The 25,677-nt window shown below is 45.5% G+C and overlaps 1 protein-coding gene across 29 annotated transcripts in view; it reads left to right on the top strand.

Annotated features, from left to right (window-relative positions):
* MAGI1 (membrane associated guanylate kinase, WW and PDZ domain containing 1) overlaps positions 1–25,677 on the top strand; it is a 566,279-nt gene that overhangs the window by 454,222 nt on the left and 86,380 nt on the right. For 24 of the 29 annotated variants that reach the window (XM_077325070.1, XM_077325078.1, XM_077325089.1 and 21 more), the window contains 4 exons: positions 4,071–4,171; positions 4,718–4,810; positions 8,641–8,826; positions 13,585–14,205. In XM_077325070.1, the coding sequence (XP_077181185.1) occupies positions 4,071–4,171; positions 4,718–4,810; positions 8,641–8,826; positions 13,585–14,205 (1,001 nt within the window). The remainder of the gene's footprint in view (positions 1–4,070; positions 4,172–4,717; positions 4,811–8,640; positions 8,827–13,584; positions 14,206–25,677) is intronic. The other 5 variants (XM_077325087.1, XM_077325076.1, XM_077325069.1 and 2 more) reach the window with 1 other exon arrangement.

Here is a 25,677-nt window from a genome sequence, read left to right as displayed (position 1 = left end):
AGTTCCCAGGATTCAGTGGCTTGGCACAAATCTTGTTCCTGGGTAGTCAGGAAGCTGCCTCTTCCCATTTATTACACTCAGCAAAGTAATGGGGTATTCCTGAAACCAGGGCCTTGGTTATATGGTGAGCCAAGGGTGATTTGGACCCTTCAATTCCGTTGCTCTCGTTTTCCGAATAAGTTTTGTGTTTCTATTGTGCTGACTGCAGTAAGGACTACAGTTCCGATGGAGACAATTGAGGGCAAATCATACAATGGGGGTTTGGATTAAGGAAAAAAGAATTAACGCAAACTATATCCAGAGAGTATATAAGCACATGCGCCTTACCGTTAGAAAAGTTGAGCCGCTTATGTGAGAGGCTTGAAGTCTGCTCGGATTAATGATGCAGCACACTTAGAAATATTAGATTTGGAATACAAATTTCCTGGCCTTGCAGTTCCTGATTTTTATTCCCCTCGCCCTGAAATAAAGACTCCGTTTGCAATTCCAAACAAGTTGTGTTTGGAGCTCACGGCCTTCCCTTTGGGCCTGCACATTTGGAAGATGGCATATGCCAGAAATTGGTTGTTTTAACCCCTTATCTTGTTCTCGACAAAACCATCCTAATAACAGGAATTGTCTTGGAGTTTTTTCAACAACAAGCGTGTGATTTATGGAACCCTGGCTATGTCGGAAGGCCATCAGTCATGTCCGTGTCATCAGGTTGGCAAAGTCATGCGTGCCCCGACAGCACGGCGTGCATCATCAGGTCAAAGTGACCTCTGCAAAAACAGATGAGAAGGCTGAAAGGCAAAGGCCCTTCTAGTCCCAAAACTGTAAAGCAGGAGTAGTCAACCTGTGGTCCTCCAGATGTTCATGGACTACAATTCCCATGAGGGGCTCATGGCAGGGGCTCATGGGAATTGTAGTCCATGGACATTTGGGGGCCGCAGTTTGACTACCCCTGCTGTAGAGGATCAGGGGGCAAACATTATCTCCCTGAAGAAATGCACAGTCCGTAAGGCAATCTTCTAAGAAGAATGTGAGAAGGAGAGGAGAGGGGTTAATTAAATTCTCCACTGATATATTTCTTTAAAATCCCAACCTTTGCAAATGCCTGGCTTCCCCCACCTGTGCACTGCAATTCCCAAGCAGCAAGGCAACTGTGTCTGTGTGCAATAAAGTAAACCAACTAACTCTGGCAGGCTGGCATTCCCCCCCGCCCCCAATTGCTCACAGAGGCCATTTGTGATTGGTGACCCAGTTACTTTGGCAGCCCAATTACTGATGGGGGAAGCTGGCCCATTTAATGATGCTTCAACAGCATCATTCCTATAGCGTGGAGACCAGGGACTTTGCAAAAATGATGGCGCCGGTACCACTGCAAGTTCGTTGCGTGTGTCTTTGCCATGCGCACAGTGCTGGCACTTGTGCCGTCACACAAGCAAGATGACATTAATGTTTTGTCCTGTGTCCTACTGTTCCTTTCTAGCAGCATGTCTGGGAGCAGAGTGTACATTAGGCGGTGTTGTGTACCAAGGCTCCTGGCAGTAGACCCCTCTCCTCCAGAGTGGTGCTGTTCCATTGTTTTCAGTGGAACTGTGCCCGAAAGTGGACAGGCATTGATTGTGTGTTTCTTTTTCACGGGCCATCCAGGCGTGAATGAGTAGTAATTTGGGAAGTGACAGTTGGACGCTGGCACAGGCTCTTCTGGAAACAGTGGGGGCTGTAGGTGTGCCTAGGGAAAATTAGTGAGCTCGATATAGACCCGACTTTTGGAAAACCTTCAATTAAAAACGTTCCCTGTCAACAGGACTTTAATGACTTCATTAATGGCTTGGTTCCTTGGAACAGGATTAATTTCCATTGTGCATGTCATAGAGACATTCTTCACCTCTCCTCTTTCCTACATTGACATTACGGAGTTTAGGGACACCTTATGCTAGTCTTAGTAACTGTGAGCTAGGTTGATTTATATACTTTTTAATCTTTTGGAGCCCCACCGCTTGCAGCCTTTGGTGTGTGACTGATAAGTGTCCTTTCAATTCAGCCATTTTTTTTCCTGTCTTAAGTAGCTCGTGTGCAGTGTGATAATATAGCCGGCTGGTCAGATAGCTTAGCAAGCTTGCAGCTTTGTTTCCACTTAAACTTTGCTGAACCAAAGGAGGGCTGAAAAATCTCTTACTGATGAGAAACTGTCTCTCTTTCTTGCCCTGCACCCAGTGGAAGTATCCTTCTTTCTTAGCCTCATTGTTCCTGTAGCCAGCTTGGTATAGTGGTTTAGAATGATGGCTTCTAATCCCGTGAGCACGTCACAGCACTGATAAAGCTGTTCTGACCGAGCAGTGATATCAGGGCTCTCTCAGCCTCACCCACCTCACAGGGTGTCTGTTGTGGGGAGAGGAAAGGGAAGGTGACTGTAAGCTGCTTTGAGACTAGTTTGGGTACAGAAAAATGGCATATAAGAACCAACTTCTTTTCCTCTTCCTTGTCCTCCTTCTTCTATTACTTAGAAAAGGGGTAGTCAACCAGTGGTCCTCCAGATGTCCGTGGACTACAATTCCCATGTGCCCCTGCCAGCAAATGCAGGGGCTCATGGGAATTGTAGTCCATGGACATCTGGAGGACCACAGATTGACTACTCCTGACTTAGAGCACTGGTGTTGAACTCATTCGTTTGAGGGCCCGATCTGACTTAAAGCAGGGACATGTGTGCCTTAAGATGTAAAGCCAGGTACTGGAGATATTTTACCACTGACCATGACCCCTGCTCAGCACTTAACTAACTACCCGTTGCTCAGTACGAACAAGACGTTTTGCACAGCCTGACTGCCATACGATCAAGGTGCAACAACCAGACTCTCATGGCTCTTTAAAAACTAACATATTTTGGAAGCTCTTGGTGAGCCAGATCATGAAGTGCTGCATTCCGTTTCTGCAGTTGTGGAAGACAACAGTGGGTGGCCAAGTGGTGTCAACCAGGGAAACCCAACAAGCCCTGTCTTAAAGAAACTGCTTTGGTCAACAGGCTTTGAGGAGGGCTGGGGGAGGAGGGTTGAGGCAGGCACACAATCCCATACCTCCCTCTGTCAAAGTCCCAAATTCAGCATCATGCTCGAACCACAGGGGGATACGTTGCTCCTCAGCACCATAAGTATGCTTCAAGTGCTGGCATTCTCCGAAGATGCCAGCTCCACTTTAATTGCCTTTTGCAGACTTATTTCCTGCCAGCTCAATGGCATTGTCCAACCACCCAAAAGACTCCCCATGATCAGGCGCACAGACACACACCCAAGGCCTGCCTCCGCCATGTGTAAATCTGCTCCCATCCGTCACTTCCATTCGTGATGGATGGGTGGCTTTCCAAGCTGGCCAGTGCCTGTATACATGGGCTCCTTTCCTGAGCTGCCTGTGGCAAGCGGCAAGTGGCAAGCGACTCAGCTGGGCTCAGGGAGTTGAGGCCGGAGAGATTCTGCCCACCACATATGAACAGTCAGCCATCTTTCCAGCAGCCTAGATGGCAGAGGCAATAGCACAGTGTGCTCTGGCTGGAGGAGGAGGTGGAGGCAGCGGTGGTAGACAGTGCAACCTGGTGCCTTAGCCAAAAGCAGCAGGTAGGCCCAAAGGGGATTGGCTGCACAGAGCCTAGGGCCAAACCTGTTCTCCTTTCCCCTTATGGTTGCCAACTCTGCAATGGGAAATCCCAAGAGATCTTGGGAAAGGTCTGCACTTGTGAAGAGAGGGGACCTGAGCAGGTGATATAATACCTTAATATAGGTCCTTCTAGTCCGCATCCAAACTAGTTTCCTCTCAGTTGCTCACAGTCTGGGTAAGAGCCTTAGATGGACCTCCAGCTGTACATTTGACATGTCAGAGCATTGGAGTGATTTAGCCATAACTCTTCAGGGTGTCATTTCAACGAAGAAGCAATGTTAGTAGTTTCTTAGCTCAGCATATTGACCCTGGCTTCAGGGAGATTGTGCCCGTAGATCTTGCCTTTGACTTATCTCTCCTGTTTTTCTTTGTCCACCTGTCATGCTTGCTGTTTATATCAAGTGTTCCTTCGCTGAATGGTTTCTTTTCTCCTTCAGTCACATCAACAGGAAGACACAATATGAAAATCCAGTTCTGGAAGCCAAACGGAAGAAGCAGCTTGAGCAGCCGCCGCCGCCACAGCCAGCACCCCCGGAAGGTTGGCACCCACCCTTGTTAAGGCTCACATATTGCTTAATATCAATTTATGCCACTGAGGTTGCACATTTATTCTTTAACCCATGCTTGGTCCCAGCTGTCTTTCTAGACACATGCCCAATAGCACTTGAGATCCAAATGAACATGGATATCAGAGAAATATAATTATATTTTCTTAATAACAACAACAACAACAACAATTTGTTGTGCCTTATGTACTTCTACAGCAATGTAACCTGAAACAGTTAACAATATTGTCTTACCTGTTTTGCCCCTGTTCTTTTGTGACCCATAAACTCGATTATCTGATCTGAGGTCATCTCTCATTACTTGCTGGTCTTGTTATCTGCTGGTTCAGTCAGGGTAGAAAGTTCGTTGAGGGAGATGGATCACTTTCCTTTGGCTGAATGCCATGGCACCAGTCAAATATGGTTACTGAGGGCATAGTGCAAACTGTAGTTGCATGTATGAACACACACACTTCATTTGTAGATCCTTATAGTGCCCAAACAAATAGGGGATAAATGTTTCCTTTTTTTTCTTCCAGAATGGACAGAAGAGCATCCCCCTCTTGCCCCTCCTGCAGTTCCAAACCATGTTCCTAACAACCAGGAGACAGTTCGAGATGCTCCAGTACAAGGTAAAACATTGTAAGATAATGTTTCACTTCAGGGAAAAACAAACTTTATTCTGAAAAACTGCTTTCTTCCAGCAGAGTTAAAGGTTGACTTAAATGTCCCACACTGGATCCAGGTATCCTCAATGTTATGCTTCTGCAGGCCACCCCCCCCCCAGCCCAATATGGAAGCAAAGTCATCACCACTCAGGTTCCTGTAGCAGTGTTAGGCATCTACTTTCAATGTCCAGTAGATCCCAGATGCAATTCTTGGTGTCTTAAAAGGATCCTGATGTGAAGAACCTCTTCCTTTCAGCTTGGGGACCACTGCCAGGCATTATCGTTATCATCAACCACTTTATTTTTATAACCCACCCTTCCCAGGGCGGGTGATAGATCATTCTGACCTCGATAGACCAATTCAGTGTGAGGCAACTGCGTGTGCCCATGTGACCTCAGCTGCTGCCTTGTGTTCTTTGCCCACGGAGCCAGTTCCCATCTCGGAGGTGCATTTTTCACTGTTGGCAGGGTCACCTAGCTGTGTGAGCAACCAGGCAAGAGAGTGCTACCTTGAATGCCACAATAAGTGGCATATTTATCTTTACATTATATTTTAATATTCTCTGAATCATGTAGGCTTGACTTAATCATTTTGTTTGCATATGTATAGATAATTTTATTTTTCATTGTTGATTTGTTTTTCTATTCACATTCCGCCATTCCCCAGGGGGCTCAGGGCGGCTCACGATATAATATAATAAATATAAAAGATGTATAATAAAGGAACACATAAAATACTGATTTAAAACCCAAGCATTTCAAAAGGGCCGCATCCTTCTCTCTAGAACAGGGGTAGTCAAACTGCGGCCCTCCAGATGTCCATGGACTACAATTCCCATGAGCCACTGCCATCAAACGCTGGCGGGGGCTCATAGGAATTGTAGTCCATGGATATCTGGAGGGCCGCAGTTTGACTGCCCCTGCTCTAGAGGGAGGAGCACATCAAGTTACTCATTAGATGGGTGGATATCTCAGGTAGGGAGCCCAAACCTTTGATGATGTATTTAGGCCTCAAGCATAGGCCTGATAGAACAGCTCTGTGTAAAGTTTTCCATGGAGTTATATATATATATATATATATATATATATATATATATATATATATATATATATATATATATATATATATATATATATATATATATATATATATATATATATATATATATATATATATATATATATATATATATATATATATATATATATATATATATATATATATATATATATATATATATATATATATATATATATATATATATAAATATAAAAAACCCTGCCTTTTAAATAGACTTGACATGTGTTGAATTATTTATAAGATTGGTTAAACAGGTGCCAATCCACTAAAATGTCACAACATGTTGACTTCTGTACATTATAAAAATTGTTGCTGCTGCTGCTGCTACTACTACAATTTATTCCCAAACTGTCTCACAGTGTGTTACATAATAATACCGCACAAAAAATACATTAAAAATCCTTAATTCCCCATTAAAACAAGTATCATGGCAGAAAAAACGCTCCCCTCCCACTCAGCTGACAATTTCCCCTCCCTGTGCCTCAGGGACAACTTATAGATGCTGACTCCACTACAGATGGGCTAATCTAGAGAGGCCCTTCTGATCTCCCACACTCTGACCTCAACCAAAGACCTGGCGGAAGAGCTCCATTTTACAAGCCCTGCGGAACACAGAAAGTTCCTGAAGGGCCCTCAGCTCTTTTGGGAGCTCATTCTACCCAGTCAGGTAGAAGTCAGGCCCATTCTAGCAAGTCAGGGCCAGGACAGAAAAAGCCCTGGCCCTGGTCGAGGCCAGACAAACCTCCCAGGGGCCAGGAATAACTAGTAAGTTGTAACCAGCAGAGTGCAACGCTCTGCAGGCAAAATAAGGCAGCAGGCAGTCTATCAGATATGTGGGTCCCAGACCACATAAGGCCTTAAACCCAAACCTTGAACCTGATCCGGGCTGCAACTGGCAACCAGTGCAACAGCCTCAGCGCCCCGCAAGATGTTCCTGTGAGGACTCTAGCAGCTGCATTTTGTAGCAGCTGCAATTTCCAGGTCAGAGACAAGGGTAGGCCAGTGTAGAGCAGGTTACAGAAGTCAGTTCTGGAGGTGACCATCACATGGATTACCGTGGCCAGGTGCTCTGATCTGCGCCTTCCATAGCTGGTGTTGGGGTTAAGAGGGCAGAAGAAGCAGAATGTGAAAGGGAAAAGACGGGGGGGGGGGGGGAGGAGCAGATGGCAGCAGGAGGAAAGAGTCAAGAAGGACAGTTTGGGGTTGTATCAGAAGCCAGAGGGCAAAGCAGAAACCAGTGGCAATATTTTCCTGTGAATATCTAATGGGCCTTCACTTGTTTCATCTATTATTGCCAAGGACAGCAGTAAGATAAATGCTATCTGTTTAATTTTCCATCCTGTACATTAAATTCAGGGGGTGCATCATGCATTATTTCCAAAGAATTGATGCTATATATTGGAATGTACATCAAATGTTTAATATCAGTTGGAAGGACCCTTCTTGGGAACATTGTAAAGGGGGACTAGGTCATACTTAAAGAGGACATTGCTGCATGCACACATCGTAGTTAGATATTCCAGTAGCCTTCATTCCTCCCCACTACATCAAATTGCCTTGTACTCTCACAGTAAGGGTTGCAGTCTAAGAATGATAGTCAAGGTGTTTTTTTTTTAATTGGAACTCTGGAGTCACCATTCCCCAGTTGGTCCTGGGGGTCCCCTGATTCTGCAGGTCTCCTCCCAGTTCTAGGCTTCCTTCTCTGGGGATGCAAAGGTTCCTCAGTTGCAAGGCAGAGATACAAAGCTAAGCCTCCCTTCCTTCCATCAGCTAAGGTCTCCTTCCCCCTCCTTTGGAGGGAAGGAGAGAGAGACCATGAGAGAGAATGAGGCCCGAATCCTATCCATGACACTCTTTAAGTATTTGAAAAGTTGTCATTTGGAGAAGGGCAGAATGCTGTTCCCATTGACTGCAGAGAAAAGGACGCGCAGTAATGGGTTTAAACTACAAGTACAACGATATAGGCTAGATATCAGGAAAAAAATTTTTCACAGTCAGAGTAGTTCAGCAGTGGAATAGGCTGCCTAAGGAGGTGGTGAACTCCCCATCACTGGCAGTCTTCAGGCAAAGGTTGGATACACACTTTTCTTGCATGCTTTGGGCTGATCCTGCGTTGAATCATAGAATCAAAGAGTTGGAAGGGGCCATACAGGCCATCTAGTCCAACCCCCTGCTCAGGGGGTTGGACTAGATGGCCTGTATGGCCCCTTCCAACTCTATGATTCTAAGACCAACAAAGTTTTATTTCAGGTAGAAACCTTTGTGTGCCAGCACAGTTCTTCAGACAAAGGTAGGGAGGATTCTTCTGATAAGCACAGTTTACATTGAAACTGCTCTGCTGTGCTGCTTACTTTGAGATTTAATTTCACACTTGCACACGCGCACGCACACACACACACACAAGCCAGAGAGAGAGAGCTGTCTCCTGGAAAGTGCTCCCTACCCGCCACCAGCTGTACCCGTGGACCTGGCAACTCTCGCTTGTGCCTTGCGATACCTTCTCCCTCTTTTCAGGAGGGAGTCTTCCACCTACTTTCACAGGAGTCTTCCACCTACTTGCAAAATTGATATTAAAAATTGTGGTTTCCTTAACTTCAGACATTGGTTGATTGTACTGCAAACAAAGGTGGGGAAAGGGGGAAAACAACAAGCATTTCCCTCCCTCCCCCCCACCCCCCTTGGCATATTTATGAGTTTTTTCTAACTTCCTCAGCAGGAAAACCATTTTTCACGCGAAACCCTTCTGAGCTGAAAGGGAAGTTCATTCACACCAAACTGAGGAAAAGCAGCCGGGGGTTTGGTTTCACCGTTGTTGGAGGAGATGAACCAGATGAGTTTCTTCAGATAAAGAGCTTGGTTCTCGACGGCCCTGCTGCTCTGGATGGCAAAATGGAAACAGGTAAATTGATCATCCCGGGGTCAAAATGGCTACTCTGTTTCCCTTGCATAATGTGAATCATGTAGGAGTCTTGGAGCCCATCTGGTCTGCTGAGTGATGGTGCCTACTTGAGGTAAGCACTAGGGGGTGCCCTGAACATGTATTTTTGCTTTTGTTTATTTTAAACATCTCTTAGCTGCCTTTCTTCATTACAGAGATCCAGGTGGCTATAGGTTGTTTATCTTTGCTCATTTTTGCCCGAGGTCCTCAACTCAAGAGTGTGGGGGTGGAATGGGAAATTGTAGACACCCACTTCTTCCTTGGTCTGCTTTTACCTGGCTTCCATCTCCTCTGTCTCTGTCACTGGATCAGCATATTGAAAGCACAAGGGAGTCCTTGGATCAACCTGACTAGAGTTTAGCTCCTTGCAGACCTTTCAGCAGAACTCTTTCACTTCAGTCCTGCCCAGTGATGACTGGTGAATGGCAGGTGGCCCAATGATCTTTTGGGTTTTTTTGGGTGTCTGTGCTATGGTGACAAACACAGTGAATCACCTGAGTGGATTGTCTGGAGGGTGTGGTCTCCACATAGACCCTTTTCCCTGGCCCCTCAAACACCATGTTGCTTTTAGGATCTGCCCCATGAAGAGCAGGTCCTTCGGAAGGTGAAAATGCCACATAATGCCATTGTTGCAGTATATGGATACCTTGGAGATCTTGGAGAAAACCTGACTTCATATGCATATGTGCATCTTCCATTCTGAGAGGAGAAAGCCTACATTTCAACTTGTTTCTGGCACACCCCATGCAGCAGGTTAAGAAATCATTGGCGATGAATGAGCTTTTTTCTAATTGCAGCTTTAGCCATGGATGTACCACTGAAATATTTTTCAGGCTCCCTGCCATCTGCCCCCTCCCTTCCCCACCCCATCTAGACTCATCATTGGCCACTTTGGGAGGGTCTACCTGCCCAAATTAGGGTAGATTAAAAAAAAAACTTTTTTCTTTCACAGGGTGGGAGGGCTCCCCATGCCACGGAACCATTGAGTGGTTTTTGCAGTACCGTATTGCTCCTTGGTACTGTGGTTAGGAAACTCTCGTCTAAAGGATCCAATTCTATATATTCAAGAACTCCTTGTTTGTGGTACAACCCACAAGGCTAAACAAACCACCCCCAACAGAGGACTTCCAAGCTCTGGAATATCTCTTAAACGGTTTGTTTTGTTTGGAATCCAGAAATCTAAAGAGGGAATCAAAATAGAAAGATCAAAGAGTGAACACTTTGGATATTTTTTTTTTTACACTTGCATTCCTCAAGGGCAGGACTCCAAAAATTGAGTTTGTGGGCACCTTTGTGATTCTGATCGAGAGCAGAAGGCATAATCACAGAATGCTGCAGGAGGTGAAACCAAGAAAAAAAAACTCAGGGACCAGCAAGGTGTAACATTCTAACATTACAGGCAGAAGTTCTATTTAATAGTATGCCTTTCGATCTGCGCAGCCAATCAGAAGCTCTTTCTCTGCTCAGCAATTCTGTGCCCACTTTCTCAAAGCCTTTGGGCTTCATGGGTGCCACGGTGTTCATGGTCACCACACAGAGGACCCCTGATCTAGGGTCTAAAACTGTTACATAGGAAAGCATAACAGACTTCCTCAGATGACAAATTTCCATGTCTTGGGATGCAGGAATGTTAAAGCTGTTTCTCACATGATGTAAAAGCTTCCATTTGCAAATCCAGTTCAGTGTGGGAGTGGAGTGGGCAGAGACGGAAAGTTTAAGCAATTTTACAATATATCAGGGACCCAAGTTGTGCTACTTGCAGAGTAAAAATCTGCCATTGTGTTTTAGCTAACCTGTTGATCTGAGTGCTGCTGACTCACCACTAAACAAGAGTTGTGCATTGTTCTTTCCTTTTCTCACTGTCACCATTCTGTCGGACTGCCTAGCACAGAATAGCAGTGTGCAATTGGATGCAATTATCCTCACATTTCTACTGTTCAGTGCCCAGCGCAGGCTCAGTGTTAACCAATAAGCATACTAGCAATTGTAATATGTAATAAGCAAACTAGTCATTAGTAGCACACAGTCCAATTGATAGAAATGCAAACAAATGTATTAAAAGTCCACTGAAAGCTCACTTAAGTACAAAATATTTTACAACATCTTCAGAGGGTCTTCTAGTGAATTCGTTCAACTATCTGCTCTCTTGGACAGGGTCTTGAGCAAGACCACACTTTTAGATCTTAAGGGACTAGTGAGCTGTTAGTTACAGAGGGATTTGGTGAAATGCAAAGGACATTTAAGATTTTGTTTTGAGTTTTAAATTTTCAGTAAGGCATACCGTGAGAAGTTAATCCCCCCCACCCCCAGCTTCATTTGGAATTTGGTGTAGTGGTTAGGAGCAGTGGCATCTAATCTGGCTAGCTGGGTTTGATTCCCGGCTCCTCCTCCACATGTAGCCAGCTGGGTGATCACAGCCCTGATAAAGCTGTTCTGGCCAAGAATTCCTGTCAGGGCTTTCTCAATCCCACTTACCTCACAGGGTGCCTGTTGTAGGGAGAGGAAGGGAAGATGATTGTAAGCCTCTTTGAGACTCCTCCTCCTCCTCCTCCTCCTCCTCTTCTTCTGTGACCTCTCAGTGTCCCCTTGCTTGGCAGCTGCCAGTGCTTCAGTGACTGCAGGAAGGATAACTCACTTGCTCTCCCCTCTCTCCTGGGTGCCTTGAACAAATGCTTCTTTGTCAGCTTCCCAGGCCTCAGGGACCTAGATAAACATAGTTTTCCCAGGATGCCTGACATGCTTAGTAGAAAAGACAGATGCCCTGGGGAATCTGTTTCTCAGGGCTCCTAATGCTTGTGACACTATCTTAGCATAGCAGCATTCCAGGACCCCAAGAAGGTGTAAAGAAGAGAGACAATCTCACTCTCTGCCAGTACCTCCACAACTAGCAGCAACCTAATAAGAAGACTTAAAGGGGTGAAGTATGAGTTGCTGAGATGTATATATCCACAATTACATATTACAGCAATCTCATTAGCAGCTATTTGCTATATAGACCTTTTCTGTATTAATTCCATTGACCTGAGAGCCAGCCTGGTGTAGTTATTAAAGACTGTCAGATGAGGATTTGGGGTGCCCAAGTTCAAATCCTTATACTGCCATACAACTCACTGGGTGATCTTGGGCCAGACTCATATGCTGTTCCTAGCCTACCTCATAGTGTTGTTGTAAGGATAATACTGAGGAAAGGATAGCTGTTTGCATGGTCCTGAGCAACTTGTAGGAATGGTAGGATAAAATGTATGAAATGTAAAAAATTATCATTCATAATTCCACCTTTCTTACATTATGGAATAGAAGGTAGCATACACTGGAGTCTTAGGACTCCGTCCAGCTCTGCTTTGTTATACCCTCCAAGCATATCCTCAGCCCAGTATAATTTTTTGCCCTTGAAGGGGTGGAGGGTGCCATGGCTTAAAATATACTTGAAATCTATAATTTTCCATATCATTCAGTGTAGCTGCTCATCTGAGTGGCCGTTATTAGCAGTACTCGGCACGAAAAGTACTTTATAATCAATATTCCTATATTTTTCATTATATGTATACAAATTAATTCTGCTGTTATAGCCAAAGCTATAAACCTTTTAGAGAAGCATGCTTAAATAACCAGTACAAAACATATTGAACGATTTCTAATCAGTATTGTGGAACATCAAATAAGTCCATTGCAGTCCATTGCAGTCGAACCAATTTCTGATAATTAAGAACTAGTTCCAGCCTCTCCCCGCAAAGGTGCTTATCCTCTATCAGCCATTCCATATGCTGCATAAATAAGTCGGTAATAAAGAAATGGAGGTCACAGAGTTGGACATGGGGAAAAACAGAAAACAAGAAGTAAACTCTGTGAAATATAGCAATATAGTTGTAGTTACCGACATGTCAGTTTTTAAAAATAGTAATACTACTGTATTACTATACCTCGCAGAGTTTTCTTCTTGTTGAATACATACGTTGGTAACTTGTTATCTGCTACGATTCCGAGATATTTATAATGATTTCTATAATGGAGCAATTTAAAATCAACATTGCATATTGGCCTCACTGCCACATACAGATGAGAGATTGAAGGTAGGAGAACTAACACCATTGATAAATCACTAACAGTTTACTTGGACCTAGGTCTTTTCTGTCTACTAGACCCCACCACCTAAGTTGTAATTCATACAAAATTGTATTCTAGACTTAGCTACTTCCTTGTTCTGTTGTTCCTCATAAGCCAGTTGAAATGCTAAACTGAAATGCTGCCATAGGAATATACAAGCACAGTTCACATTAAATGAGCCATTCAACATACTTCTGATTCTGATATATTCTTTCACTTTCTGGGAAAACCGTGAACACTCCCTGCATCTATATGCATGCATAATATCTTTATTGCTGACAATCACACTAGGCAAAAATATGGAAGCTGTGGGCACTTTTGTTTAAAATATAAAAAAAGTAAAATAAAAATTTCACTGGATATCAGTTTGGTACATCTATGGTAGTTCATTGGATTCTCATTTGAAATACATAAATTCACATTTGCTCTGTACTTCGCTGAACACCAATCGCAGATTAATGGGGTCCCTGAACTATCAGGGATAGGTGGAAATCTTTCATAAAATAGCTAACTGTAGATATCTGCTTAGGTTCCTGAATATGCTTAGAGATACTGAAACAACAATCTTGAATGTGCCGTTTCACTTACTGTTTTTCTAAACCAATTCTTCCCTAGGGGACGTTATTGTCAGTGTGAATGACACATGTGTGTTGGGCCATACGCACGCTCAAGTTGTGAAAATCTTCCAATCAATTCCCATTGGTGCCAGTGTGGACCTAGAACTGTGCCGAGGCTACCCTCTTCCCTTCGACCCAGATGATCCTAACACAAGCCTGGTGACATCTGTGGCCATTTTGGATAAAGAACCAATCATTGTGAATGGCCAGGAAAATTATGACTCTCCAGCAAGCCATGGTAGTAAAACGGGGAAAGTAAATGGGATGAAGGAGCCAAGGCCTAGCAGTCCTGCCGAGATTTCTTCGAATGGATCCCATGGCTACCCCAACGACACCGTCTCTTTGGCTTCTTCTATAGCAACGCAACCGGAACTCATAACTGTACATATAATTAAAGGGCCCATGGGCTTTGGTTTTACTATAGCAGACAGTCCCGGGGGCGGGGGACAGAGAGTGAAGCAAATTGTTGACAGCCCAAGGTGCCGAGGCCTAAAAGAAGGGGATCTTATAGTCGAAGTCAATAAGAAGAATGTGCAGAATCTTACTCACAATCAAGTTGTGGATATGCTGATTGAATGTCCTAAAGGAAGTGAGGTGACACTACTCGTCCAGCGAGGAGGTAAGTTTGTTTTATGTTGCCTTTATCGCCAGAGAACACAATCTATGTACAAAGGATCTGTTTAAAAACACATAGCTAATGACAACCAGTTTTTTCTTCAAGTAGCTAAAATGACAGCAAAAAAAATGAGTGGGAGTAGGGATGAAGGAGATTTGGTGATGACCTGATTTCCCTCCTGCTTTGTTGATATTTCATGGTTTCGTCATGGTTTCGCGTTTGCGCCACCGCCATGCCGGCGCCCGCGGCTCCCCCTCCCGGCCCCTCTGGGCCGCCAGCAAATCGGCTGCTAAAGCGGCCGATTAGCTTGCGGCTCGGCAAGCTTCTCTTCCCTCCCCTCCCGAAACAAGAAGCTTGCCGGGCCGTGAGCTAATTGGCCACTTTGGCGGACAATTTGCTCGCGGCCTGGCAAGCTTCTCGCTTTGGGGGGGGGGAGGGAAGAAGGAGCCGCGGCCCGGCGCCAAGGCCTTGGCGGCCCAGCACCAGCCCGCGGGTTGGGGACCGCTGCTTTAAGCCATTTGTACCAACACATTAGGAAAACAAAACAGTATTAATCTTCCCAGAACTATCATAGCAAATTGCTACATTTATTAGAATTATTATAGTTGATGATGACATTTGAACTTCCCCATAATGGATTGTGAATATGATATGTCGATCTGATCAGGAATTAGAAGTATCTGGTACTAATGAGAAGCTGAAATGGTCAATCAGCTGCCTTTTTCTTAATGAGTTTCATTTTTATTTTATCGTTGGAACCATTTCAATTGATCATCTTATTGCAGATTCGCAGCAAGGGGATTGCTTTGACTTTGCCTCAGTCCCTCTGCTTAACTTTCTACTTGCACACTGTAGTTGCCATGACATTTGGTTTCTAATTACTTTTTTCCATTTAATGTATGATCCCAGTTCCTTGTTGGGTGAGGGACACCATACAACTCTGAACCTGAACTGAGGAAGATAAGGAAGGCTGCATATCCTCAGAATCAGCTGGCACGTTCTCACACATACACACTCTTTCATCACTTGCTAGACAATTTTCCTTTAGAGCAGGATCCTACAAGATTTTCATGCCTGTGGGCACCTTTGGAATTCTGACAAAGGGTAGTGGGCACAATCACAAAATGGCTGCTCCAGAATGTCAAGGATCAAGATTTTATGCAACTCCAATAATCACTTTTCAGCATTTCAGGCAGAAGCTCTGTTTAGTAAGATACCTTTTAGTCTGCACAGCCAATCAGAAGCTCTGCTGGGAATAGCCTCAGTTAGCCCTGCCCACTTTCTAAACAACTTGGCAGGTGCCAGGAAGAATGACAGCAGGTACCAGAGCACCCACAGGCACTATATTGGAGACCCCTGCTTTAAAGAGTAGTCAGATGTCTTTTCCTTAATACTTTGAATGAATGTGACTAATTTTAAAGGGTCTTTCCGCATTCAGCGACTTATAACTCCTCTTGGGAATCTCATAGGATCATTTATTCGTGCATTCATAGTTGCATTTATTGACCACCACGTGCTGGCAGGGTCCAGGTTTACAAGAATTTAAAATGATATAAAATACAATTGCAAAAAATACAATCCTAGATCAGTGGCAAAACCCCATCTAAACACCCCTTTCCTTCCAACCCAGACCCGACCACAGTGCATACAACCCCACACCACCATCTTGGAGGGCGGGGGTAACTTCTACCTAGATAACCAACATATAGGGCCTATACAGAGAGGGACCCAATCTACCTGGCCTCAACCAAATGCCTGGTGGAAGAGTTCCATCTTACAGGCCCTATGGAACTGTGATAGCTCCGTCAGGACCCTCAGCTCTTCCGGGAGCTCATTCCACCAGATTGGGATGAGGACCAAGAAGGCCCTGACCCTGGTTGAGGCCAGGTGTACCTCCCAGATACTAGGGACAGCCAACAGATTCAAACCCGCAGGGCAGACGGCTCTGCAGGAGGCAAAAGTAGACAAGTGGGGCCCAGGCTGTGAATGGCCGTAAAGGTAAGAACCAAAACCTTAAACCTGATCCAGAAGCTAACTGGTAACCAATGCAGATGCCTCGGCACAGGCTGGATGTGGGTTCTCCAAGATTTCCGCTTGAAGACTCTAGCAGCTGCACAGGCGCAGCTCTCTGCGCACACCCCTAGTGAACAATGCCTCATAACCACAGCAGTAATGATGACCCCTCCCCATGCTTGTTTTCTGTCCAATTTGAAGAGACAGAAATTCCTTACTGGAATGCATAGGACATTCCCCCCCCCTCCAAAAAAAAGAAAGACTTCCCACATGAACATCTTGGAAGTCTCCTTATGATGACCCACCTCTAAAATATGTGAGTGTGGAAGTGTGGTAGATCTGCTTTACTATGTATTTTTGATGTGTAAAGAGCATGAGAAAAGATGTCATCCTTTTTTGGATCTGTATCACTGTCTTGAGACAAAGGGAGGTTAAAAAAAAAAAGACAGTATGGTGTATATGAAAGATGGTACCCAGAATATGACCGTGTGTAGGGTCAGTCTGAATGCTTTCAGTTATTTCTTGGATTCCTTTCAGTAGCTTTTACTTAGGCCTGCAGTTACCAGATGAGTCAGGACAGGGCCTTTGTACCGTTTGGCAAATGCCAGTTCTCACACAGAGTTGTAAAAAGCAGTGCCTCCTCTTCTACACAACTGTTAAAATGAGAGGGATCCTGTTCTCCTTTGTATTTGTTACACACATTCCTTTAGGGCCCAGATCACAGGGTCTACTTGGCTTCCAGGAATGTGTTTTGTCTCTCATAGACCGTTTATGCACTGGGACCTACACTGCCCCACCCCCCTGTCAGGAGCATAGAATGGGGGCGGATGAGGTACACCAGGCCAAATGCTCCCCCATGTGGGTGCAGGAAGAGGTGGGGCAACCTGCCACAACTAAAACTCCAGCCTGCAGCCCGGCATGAAACCTCCAGTGCATAAACGGTCATGGTATTTTCGTAAACTTTTGTGTGTCTGCTGGCTTGGGCCATTGCCTGTCTCTCCTTCTCCCTCTGGTGTCCACCAGAGAGAGTGCTGGGGAGAAACCTTGCTGTCGTGCTTTTGTTTTCTTAACATGTTGTTTGCTTCAGCCGTGTCCTTCGCAGTGGCACAAAGGCTGGTGTCTGGAGTGGTTCAAAGGATTGGTCATTAACGGTTACTAATCAGGCAGGCCAAAAAAAAAAAAAAATCATAAGGTGAGTTAATCTATATGAAAAACAATGCCAGCTCCCAGACAGTGGCATATTCTCTGCAATGACGTTTAAATACTAAAATGCGAGACACAAAGCCAGGGAGAGGGAAAAGCCTGTGAAATATTGACCGTAATGTATCTTCAGCTGGAACCCTGACTTGTGTTAATGGGATCGCTTGTGCCAACCAAATCTGACAGCTGGGGCTAGGTTAAGGGACATGGAGCTGGCGAATAAGAAAGCTCATGGGGGTGGGGTGGAGTCCACATGGAGGAGTATGCGCTGCTAAATAGAACCCTACAAATCTGCATAATTTGGTATTTTAAGCTTGCGTGTAGAATGAGGCCTGATTCATGTACTGGGGAAAGCACAGTCAGTGCCTTGAAAACACAACTTCATGGGCCCTACAAAACAAAATCAGAGTCCAGTGGCACCATTAAGACCAACAAAGATTTATTCAAGGCGTGAGTTTTCGAGTGCAAGCACTCTTCCTCAGACTTGCACTCGAAAGCTTACGCCTTGCATGAATCTTTGTTGGTCTTAAAGGTGCCGCTGGACTCTGATTTTGTTTTGTTGTGCTGCTTCAGACCAACACGGCCACCCACCTGAATCTGTCTTCATGGGCCCTGTCATTGTGGAGCAGTTTAAAAAAACGGAGGTGTTTGGAAATGTGTAGGTGGCATTGGTGGGGTCACAGAGGCAGTGGCTTCGCAGCTCATTCTATTGATCGGTGATTTGCTTGGAGGTCTCTAAAAGTAAAGATCCCTATTTAAGCTATCCTAGGCCCTGCGACTAAAAGTCTCTCTCTTGATTGTGGACTGGATAGTTTGGAAGTTAACAGGCTGCCATGTTCAGCATTTGCCTCATCTTCAGCTCATTATTGCTCGCATTATTTTCTCAGGGAGAGTGGCTTAAGGTGCTGGAAAAATACTTGCCCATGGTACTGACCTGGCTCAAACTAATTAATTGAAACATTTCTGTGCCACATTTCCACTCAAATAGCGTCCCTAAGGCAACAAACATCCAAATACTAAAACATCCAAAATGTTAAAATGTCATTTAACACATTTATATAAGTCTGTGAACACATGCAAGCAAGACAAATACAAATTGAAGACATCAGGGAGCAGAACTGACGTGGGTGTAAGTAGAAGCCCATGCATCAGTATATTGAGAGCCAGTTTGGTGTAGTGGTTAGGAGTGCGGAGTTCTAATCTGGCATGCCAGGTTCGATTCTACACTCCCCCATATGCAGCCAGCTGGTTAACCTTGGGCTCGCCACAGCACTGATAAATCTGTTCTGACCGAGCAGTAATATCAGGGCTCTCTCAGCCTCACCCACCTCACAGGGTGTCTGTTGTGGGGAGAGGAAAGGGAAGGCAACTGTAAGCCGCTTTGAGATTCCTTCGGGTAGAGAAAAACAGCATACAAGAACCAACTCTTCTTCAGTAATATCAGGGCTCTCTCAGCCTCACCCACCTCACAGGGTGTCTGTTGTGGGGAGAGGAAAGGGAAGGCGACTGTAAGCCACTTTGAGACTCCTTCGGGTAGAGAAAAGCAGCATATAAGAACCAACTCTTCTTCACTTACGGGTTCTTGTTATTCCAGGACTGATTGTAGCTAATACCATAACATGTTTTTGCCCGAATACCACCTGCGACTGCATAAAGTTTAGTGAAGTGATCTGATGGAACATTGCTGTATTTCTCTATCTTACCCATGCACCCCACAGTCTTATTTGGCTTGATATTGGGTTACGACCAGGATTGCTAGGCCCCTGATTGAGGTGAGGGATCCCCCACCCTCAGCTCCTTTTTCCCACCACCACTTCCAAACAGTAGTAGGAGAAGAACCCTTTCAAACTGGCCACCATGCCAGCTGCATGACATCACTTCTGGGAAAACGCAGAGGTGATAGCATCCCTCTCTTGGAATCACCAGAAACTTGTTTGGAAAAAACAATAGAGTTTCCTGCAGTTCCTAGAGAGGAAAAAATGAAAGTGATGTCAGTCCTCTCTAGGAATCCCTAGAAACTATGGCTTTAAGTATATACTGGGCAGGTTGAACTCAAAGCTTATCTATTCTCTTTAGTGATAGATTCAATAAGTAGCCGTGTTGGTCTGAAGTAGCACAATAAAATCAGAGTCCAGTAGCACCTTTAAGACCTGCAAAGATTTATTCAAGGCTCGAAAGCTCATGTCTTGAATAAATCTTTGTTGGTCTTAAAGGTGCTACTGGACTCTGATTTTATTATTCTCTTTAGTGTTTGCGTGTAGAATGAGGACATATATATATACACATACATTCATACACATATATATGAGAAAAAATTGTAAGTTGCCTTTCCGGCCCTAAACCTGAAAATAGTTTTTGCAGAGTTCTTGCTTCTATTTGTAGCACTGGAAGAATTGCCGTAGGCTTGAATTGCCAAAGAGCCTGGCAAATTAGACGCAGCATTTTTTTTTAAATTAGGGGAAGAATGTTTAGCATTCTCAACCTACCTCTAAAGCTCTAAATGTTTCAAGGTCAAACTTGTTCCCCATGACTCTCACCCGTACCATCTCTGGATATTGGGATGTCAGAATCACTTTTCCCAGGCTCCTTTGCTCCTTGAGTATTCCAGAAACAGGGCTTGAAGTACAAAGATGGGGCAAATAGACAAAGACAAAGAGAACTCTTCCGCCTTCCCCTACCTGCACTTCACCAGGATCAGGGACAAGCATAGGAGGAAAAGCTTTCCAACCTGAATCGCAACCCAGACTAGGGAGATGTTGAGGATTCTACTGAATGCCTTCTTCATACTGGAGGTAAAAAGCATTACTGGCCCCAGGGGGAAACAGACTTCCATTTGCACCACCTGAAAATGAGCAGATCCCCAGCTTAGTCTGAACATGTACCATTGTTTGTTTCAGTCCACTTTTCATTTCCTCGAGCATAAATAGCACCTTGGAAATAATGTCGAAGTGAAAAGTGCCTCATTTTCTTTCTTTATATTATTACTTTGTAGGTATCCTATTTCTGTTACTCTGATGCCTGCCTTACACATACTGCCTTTTGGCACTCTTTCCTGTCTTCATACTAATTTAGAATGTGACAGCCCCTGTCTTCTCCAGAAATGGGAATTTACTTCTTTCTCTGGCATTCGCACCATCTGGCATTCCCAGCAGATCTTGGGTTTTCATGAAAACTCACCTCAAAACACCACCATTCTCCTTGGCCCGTTTTTTACTTGCTCACACACAACAGACACACAGTCTTCAATAAAACAAAACAAAATTCTCTTCAGGAGGTCTCTGTGTTAAGAGTGTTAGAAAGCTGATAAATGTTTTGGAATCACTCTCCCAAACTAGTTATTTTTACAGGCACTTATTAGAAGACATTGTACTCCATAACGCAAGTGAGACGAGATGCATGGAAAATGTTTTCTGTGTAGGAATTCTAGAATGATTGAAGCAAGCCCCAAGCATCCCAGTTCACCTACATAGCACGTAATCAATATTGCCGGCCACTAATCAGTGAATCCTGTATGCTGGGTAAGGGTCCTTGGCTGCCATGACCAACACTTTTGAGTTGGTAAAAAGGAATTTGTAAGCATGGCACTAACACATGTTCCCAGCAGTGTGTCAATTTCAGTGAAAAGGTAGACATTTGATTTTTAGATATTGCCAGTATTTAGCATATGACAAAGTAGGCTCTTGTTCACAAAACACTGCACAGAAATAAAAAAAGTCGTGTTTGTCTCGAAGGTGTCACTGCTCCTTGTTTTTGTTGCAAAAAACTAACATGGCAACTCCTCTGAAACTACCGTTATTAAATTTAGAGATCTCAGATCTTTCCTAAATTTGTAAGGTTTGTATGAGGTTTGATGGGAAGCTGGAGAGGTTTTTGTAGAAAATTAGGCAAATAGGCAATTAGTATAATTGAGACAGAAAAATAATTTTAACCCAAGTGGTAGAAAAGAAAATGTACTCTCTTCCTTTTATGTAATGCTGCTCTTGTGCAGGCTGCATATGCAGAATTTAGGGTGCTGGGTCGTTTTGTCAGCAGTTATTAGTTAAAAGACTAAAAATGGAAAGGGATTTTTATGATGATAAATTCATCAGGAGTTGTCTATAGATCAACCTTTCTCAATTTTTTTTTACTGTTGAGAAACCCCTGTAACATTCTTCTGGCTTTGAGAAACCTCAGAAGTCGCATGATCATGCAGAATGTGGTTGGGAAGCATTGCTGTATACACACCCACCTGGGCCCCTCCCCTTCCTTCCCCCCCCAGGCCCATCATTGGCCATTTTGGGGGGGAGGCAGGTCAACATGACCATATGTGGTCATATCCCCCAATAAATGTGTAACAAAATTTAAAAATATACAAATATTTATTAGCTCTCACCTATTTGGGAAACCCTTCCAGGGCCCTTAAGAAACCCCAGCATTTCCCAAAACCCTAGTTGAGAAAGCCTGTTACACATCTTTGAAAGCCAGAAAAGAGGGGCTGAAACTGAGTTTTTTTCTGTGCGTAAAGAAAACGTTGTGGGATAAACCCAACGTGGTTGATGATAAATTTGAGATTCATACCTGTCGCCCTAAATTGGAAAACCCAGGCTAGCTCAATCTTTTCAGATAGGGAAGCTAAACAGGATCAGTCCCAGTTAGTTACTTGGATGGGACGCCACCAATGAAGTCCAGGGTTGCTATGCAGAGGAAGGCAATGAATATCAGTTTGTCTTGAACACCTCAGAGGGTTGCCATAAATCGGCTGCAACTCGATGGTGAAATTAAAAAAACCCTTTTAAAACAAAAACTGCAGTGACTTGCAGCCCTGTAAAAGCTACAGGGTTTAATGTGACACAGTGTTTCTGTAGCTTGAGCTCCTGTGTAATCAGGTACATCTGATAAAGTGTGTTCTAATCCCCCCCCCAAAAAAAATTTACACCATAATAAATGTAATAGCCATTTAGGGAACTGTATTATTATTCCAAGTACTTAGTGGCCAGTATGATCTGGCTTAAGTAAAGTAATCACTAGAGCTGTGAAATTCTGCTAATAAGGTCTTACGTATCGCTTCACCTTTTTAAAATTAAAAGCGTGATGTGTATTTATTGTTTAGAACGTTAATCTTGTGCGAACGCCGAGAGCCTTTGCTGTGTATTGGTGTTTTATATCAGATGTGAGTTGATGTAACACAAGGTGGCACAGCAGAACCTTATATTGTGCATTAAACAAGGTAGATTTAACTAGAGATGAGATTCTCCATTCTCCCAGCCGCTTCTTACATGGCAGTAAATCAAGCAGACGTCAGATTATTTCAGCTGTAAGAACAGCCGTATTTTATTCCGGCTTGCTAGAAGCAGATATCCCTGCCATGCTCCCTGCCAGTGACTCCAGCACGTAATTCGGGGAAACATGAAATACTGAGACCACACCTGAGCCCAGGCAATAGAGCTGCAGCTCAAGGATTAAACATCCTCATCATCAATCAGCATCCATAGCATGAATGATATGCCTGCAACTCAAGGAAACAGCTTTGTTGGCTGGTCTTGTTGAACCCTTGGATGAAGGACTTCTTCTCTAAATCCTGAAATAAATTTAGCTGACGTTTGTTGGCCCAGTGAATCTCCAATGAGTTGTGGATGCAGTTTTGCTTTTGAGACTGTCTATACAATATTTAAAGATATGGCTATTCTCAGCTATCAGCTTTTCCTGGCAAGTGCAAAAACACTATCTCAGTATCTTGGTCCCTGTCCCATCATTGATCAGAATTAAGAAGGCACTGTAAAGCAAGGATAGGCAACTTTCCGTAAAGATGACAGTGTTTAGAATTCAGGGTATGATAGTTCTGGAAGCTTTGGTATGAATGCTCAATAGAAACCTTCCTTTGGATGTCACCTTTTAGGAACTGAGCATTATGCAAATATTACTTCCATCTACTTCAGTAATAGTCTTAAGTATGCGTATTGATAGCAAAAGTAGCTGATGTTTTGTTTGCATTTATAAAGCAGGCTTATTGTTTACTTTTTTATAGCCCTCCTGTCAGGAATCAGGCTGAGCCCAGCCTGTGGAGTCCCAGGTGAAAGCACATCTGAAATCCAACAGTCAGTTGCAAATTTCCAAGAAGAGCTTTATTAGGCAAAGTCCACAGATAGCTACAGCAGGCCAAGATCTTCCTAAGCAAAGATCTTGATAATAACAAGGTACAAAGGAAACAAGGAGGGTAGATATAGGGTCCACCAAATAAGGGAGGGGGACCCAAAGGTTTCGGCGGGAGAGGGGGTACAGGTGACAAAAGGAGATCCGTTCTCAGGCCGCCAGATGGCCCGGTGCCTTATCGGGAGGTTGGCACATTGTTGAGACTTTGCTGTCTCCGCAAGGACACTTACAGTAAGATTGATACATTCATTGGGGCTTCTCGCCCGCTGGGAAAGGAAGGGAGTGAAGTTCTCAAGAGACAGGTTTATTGCTTTATGGCCTTGGCTGAAGAAGGCAGGAGAGTGTGAGAATATGCAGGGTCTGCAGGGAGCAAGATGGCATGAAGCTGGGGGGGTTCATGACACTCGCCTCCCCTTAAGGCCCCCGCCCCGCTCAGGCGCCCGCGGCCACGGGGCCCGGGCCAGGCTTGTCGGGGAACCGAGAGTGGAATTTGCGAAGGAGGAGGGGGGCAGCCACGTCCTCGGCATCAACCCATTCGTTGTCTGAGTCGGGGAAGCCTTTCCAAGAAACCAAATATTGCAGCTGTTTGCGGAACAGGCGGGAGTCGACTATGTCGGACAGCTCGTAGTGGGTCTCTTCCCCCACCATGACAGGGGGAGGAGGGCGTGACTGCGGGTGCCAGTCATCCGGAGGGGGGGCTTTTTTGACCAGGCTCACATGGAAGACCGGGTGGACCTTGCGGTAAGCCTTTGGCAGCTCCACCCGTACGGTGACTTCGTTTAGCACTTGCACCACTTTGAAGGGGCCAACGAATTGATAACTGAGCTTTTTGCAAGGGCGCCGGTTTTTTAGGTGCTTCGTGGAAATGTACACCTCATCCCCCACGGCATAGGGCGGGGGGGCGCTGGCGCTTCCGATCTGCCCATCGCTTAAAGTCGGCCTTGGCTTTAGTCAGCGATTCGGACACCTCCCCCCAAGCTTCCCGCACTCGGGCTGCCCACTCGTCCACCCCTGGTGGGGAGGCAGCGGGGTCCCCCGGAGGCTTGGTGAGCGCAGGGAATGGGGGCGAAGCGTAGCCGTGCACCACCTCAAAGGGAGATTTCCCGGTGCTGGAGTGGGGCGCATTGTTGTAAGCGTACTCCGCCAGGGGCAGAAGGGAAACCCAGTCGTCCTGGTGGTAGTTCAGGAAACAGCGTAGGTACTGCTCGAGGACCTGATTTACCCGTTCCGTCTGCCCGTTTGTGGCGGGGTGATAGGCAGAGCTAAGCCCCCGGGACACCCCTGCCAGGGTCATCAGGGCCCCCCAGAACTTGGCAACGAACTGGGCCCCCCGGTCGCTCACAATCTTGCGGGGGACCCCGTGGAGCCGTACCACGTGGGCAACGAACATTTCGGCCAGACGCTGTGCGGTGGGCAAGCCCGGGCAGGGGACAAAGTGGGCCTGCTTCGAGAACTGGTCCACCACCACCCAAATCACCGTCTTCCCCTGGCTAAGGGGCAAGTCCGTGATAAAATCCATGGAGATGATCTCCCAGGGGCGGTCCGGGATTTCCAGGGGTTTCAGTAGTCCCTGGGGCTTTCCCACCCCCCTCTTGTGCGCGAGGCACACCGGGCAGCCCGCGACGTATTTCCCCACGTCGCGGCGCGCCCCTGGCCACCAGAATTGGCGGCGGAGCAGCCCCCACGTTTTCAGGAAGCCGAAGTGCCCCGCGGCTTTGCTGTCGTGGCACAGTTCGAGAATCGTTTTGCGTAGAGAAGCGGGGATGTATAAGCGGTCCCCCTTGTACCAGACCCCCTCATGGGCACGAAGCTGCGAGCGGAGGCCGGCCAGCTGTGGGTCCGGTCCCAAGGCCGAACGGAACTCGGCCAGTGGTACCGAGGGCGTGGCCCCCGGAGGCCCCGGTGGGGGGCTCTGGGCGGGTTGCCCTGCCTTGGTCTGGCTGCGGGTCTGGGCCAGGAGGCCCAATTGTTTAGGAGTGAAGACCGTGTCCACCCTGGGGGGACGGTGTTCACCCGGGTGCATGCGGGAGAGGGCGTCTGCCATGAAGTTCTTCCGCCCCGGGATGTGAACGAGGGTGAAGTCGAACCTGGAGAAAAAGTCTGCCCACTGAATCTGCTTAGCGTTCAGCGTGC

Source organism: Paroedura picta, chromosome 3 (genome assembly GCF_049243985.1).
Source record: "Paroedura picta isolate Pp20150507F chromosome 3, Ppicta_v3.0, whole genome shotgun sequence".
Lineage (NCBI taxonomy): Eukaryota > Metazoa > Chordata > Lepidosauria > Squamata > Gekkonidae > Paroedura > Paroedura picta.
This window is presented reverse-complemented; position numbering and strand designations above follow the sequence as displayed.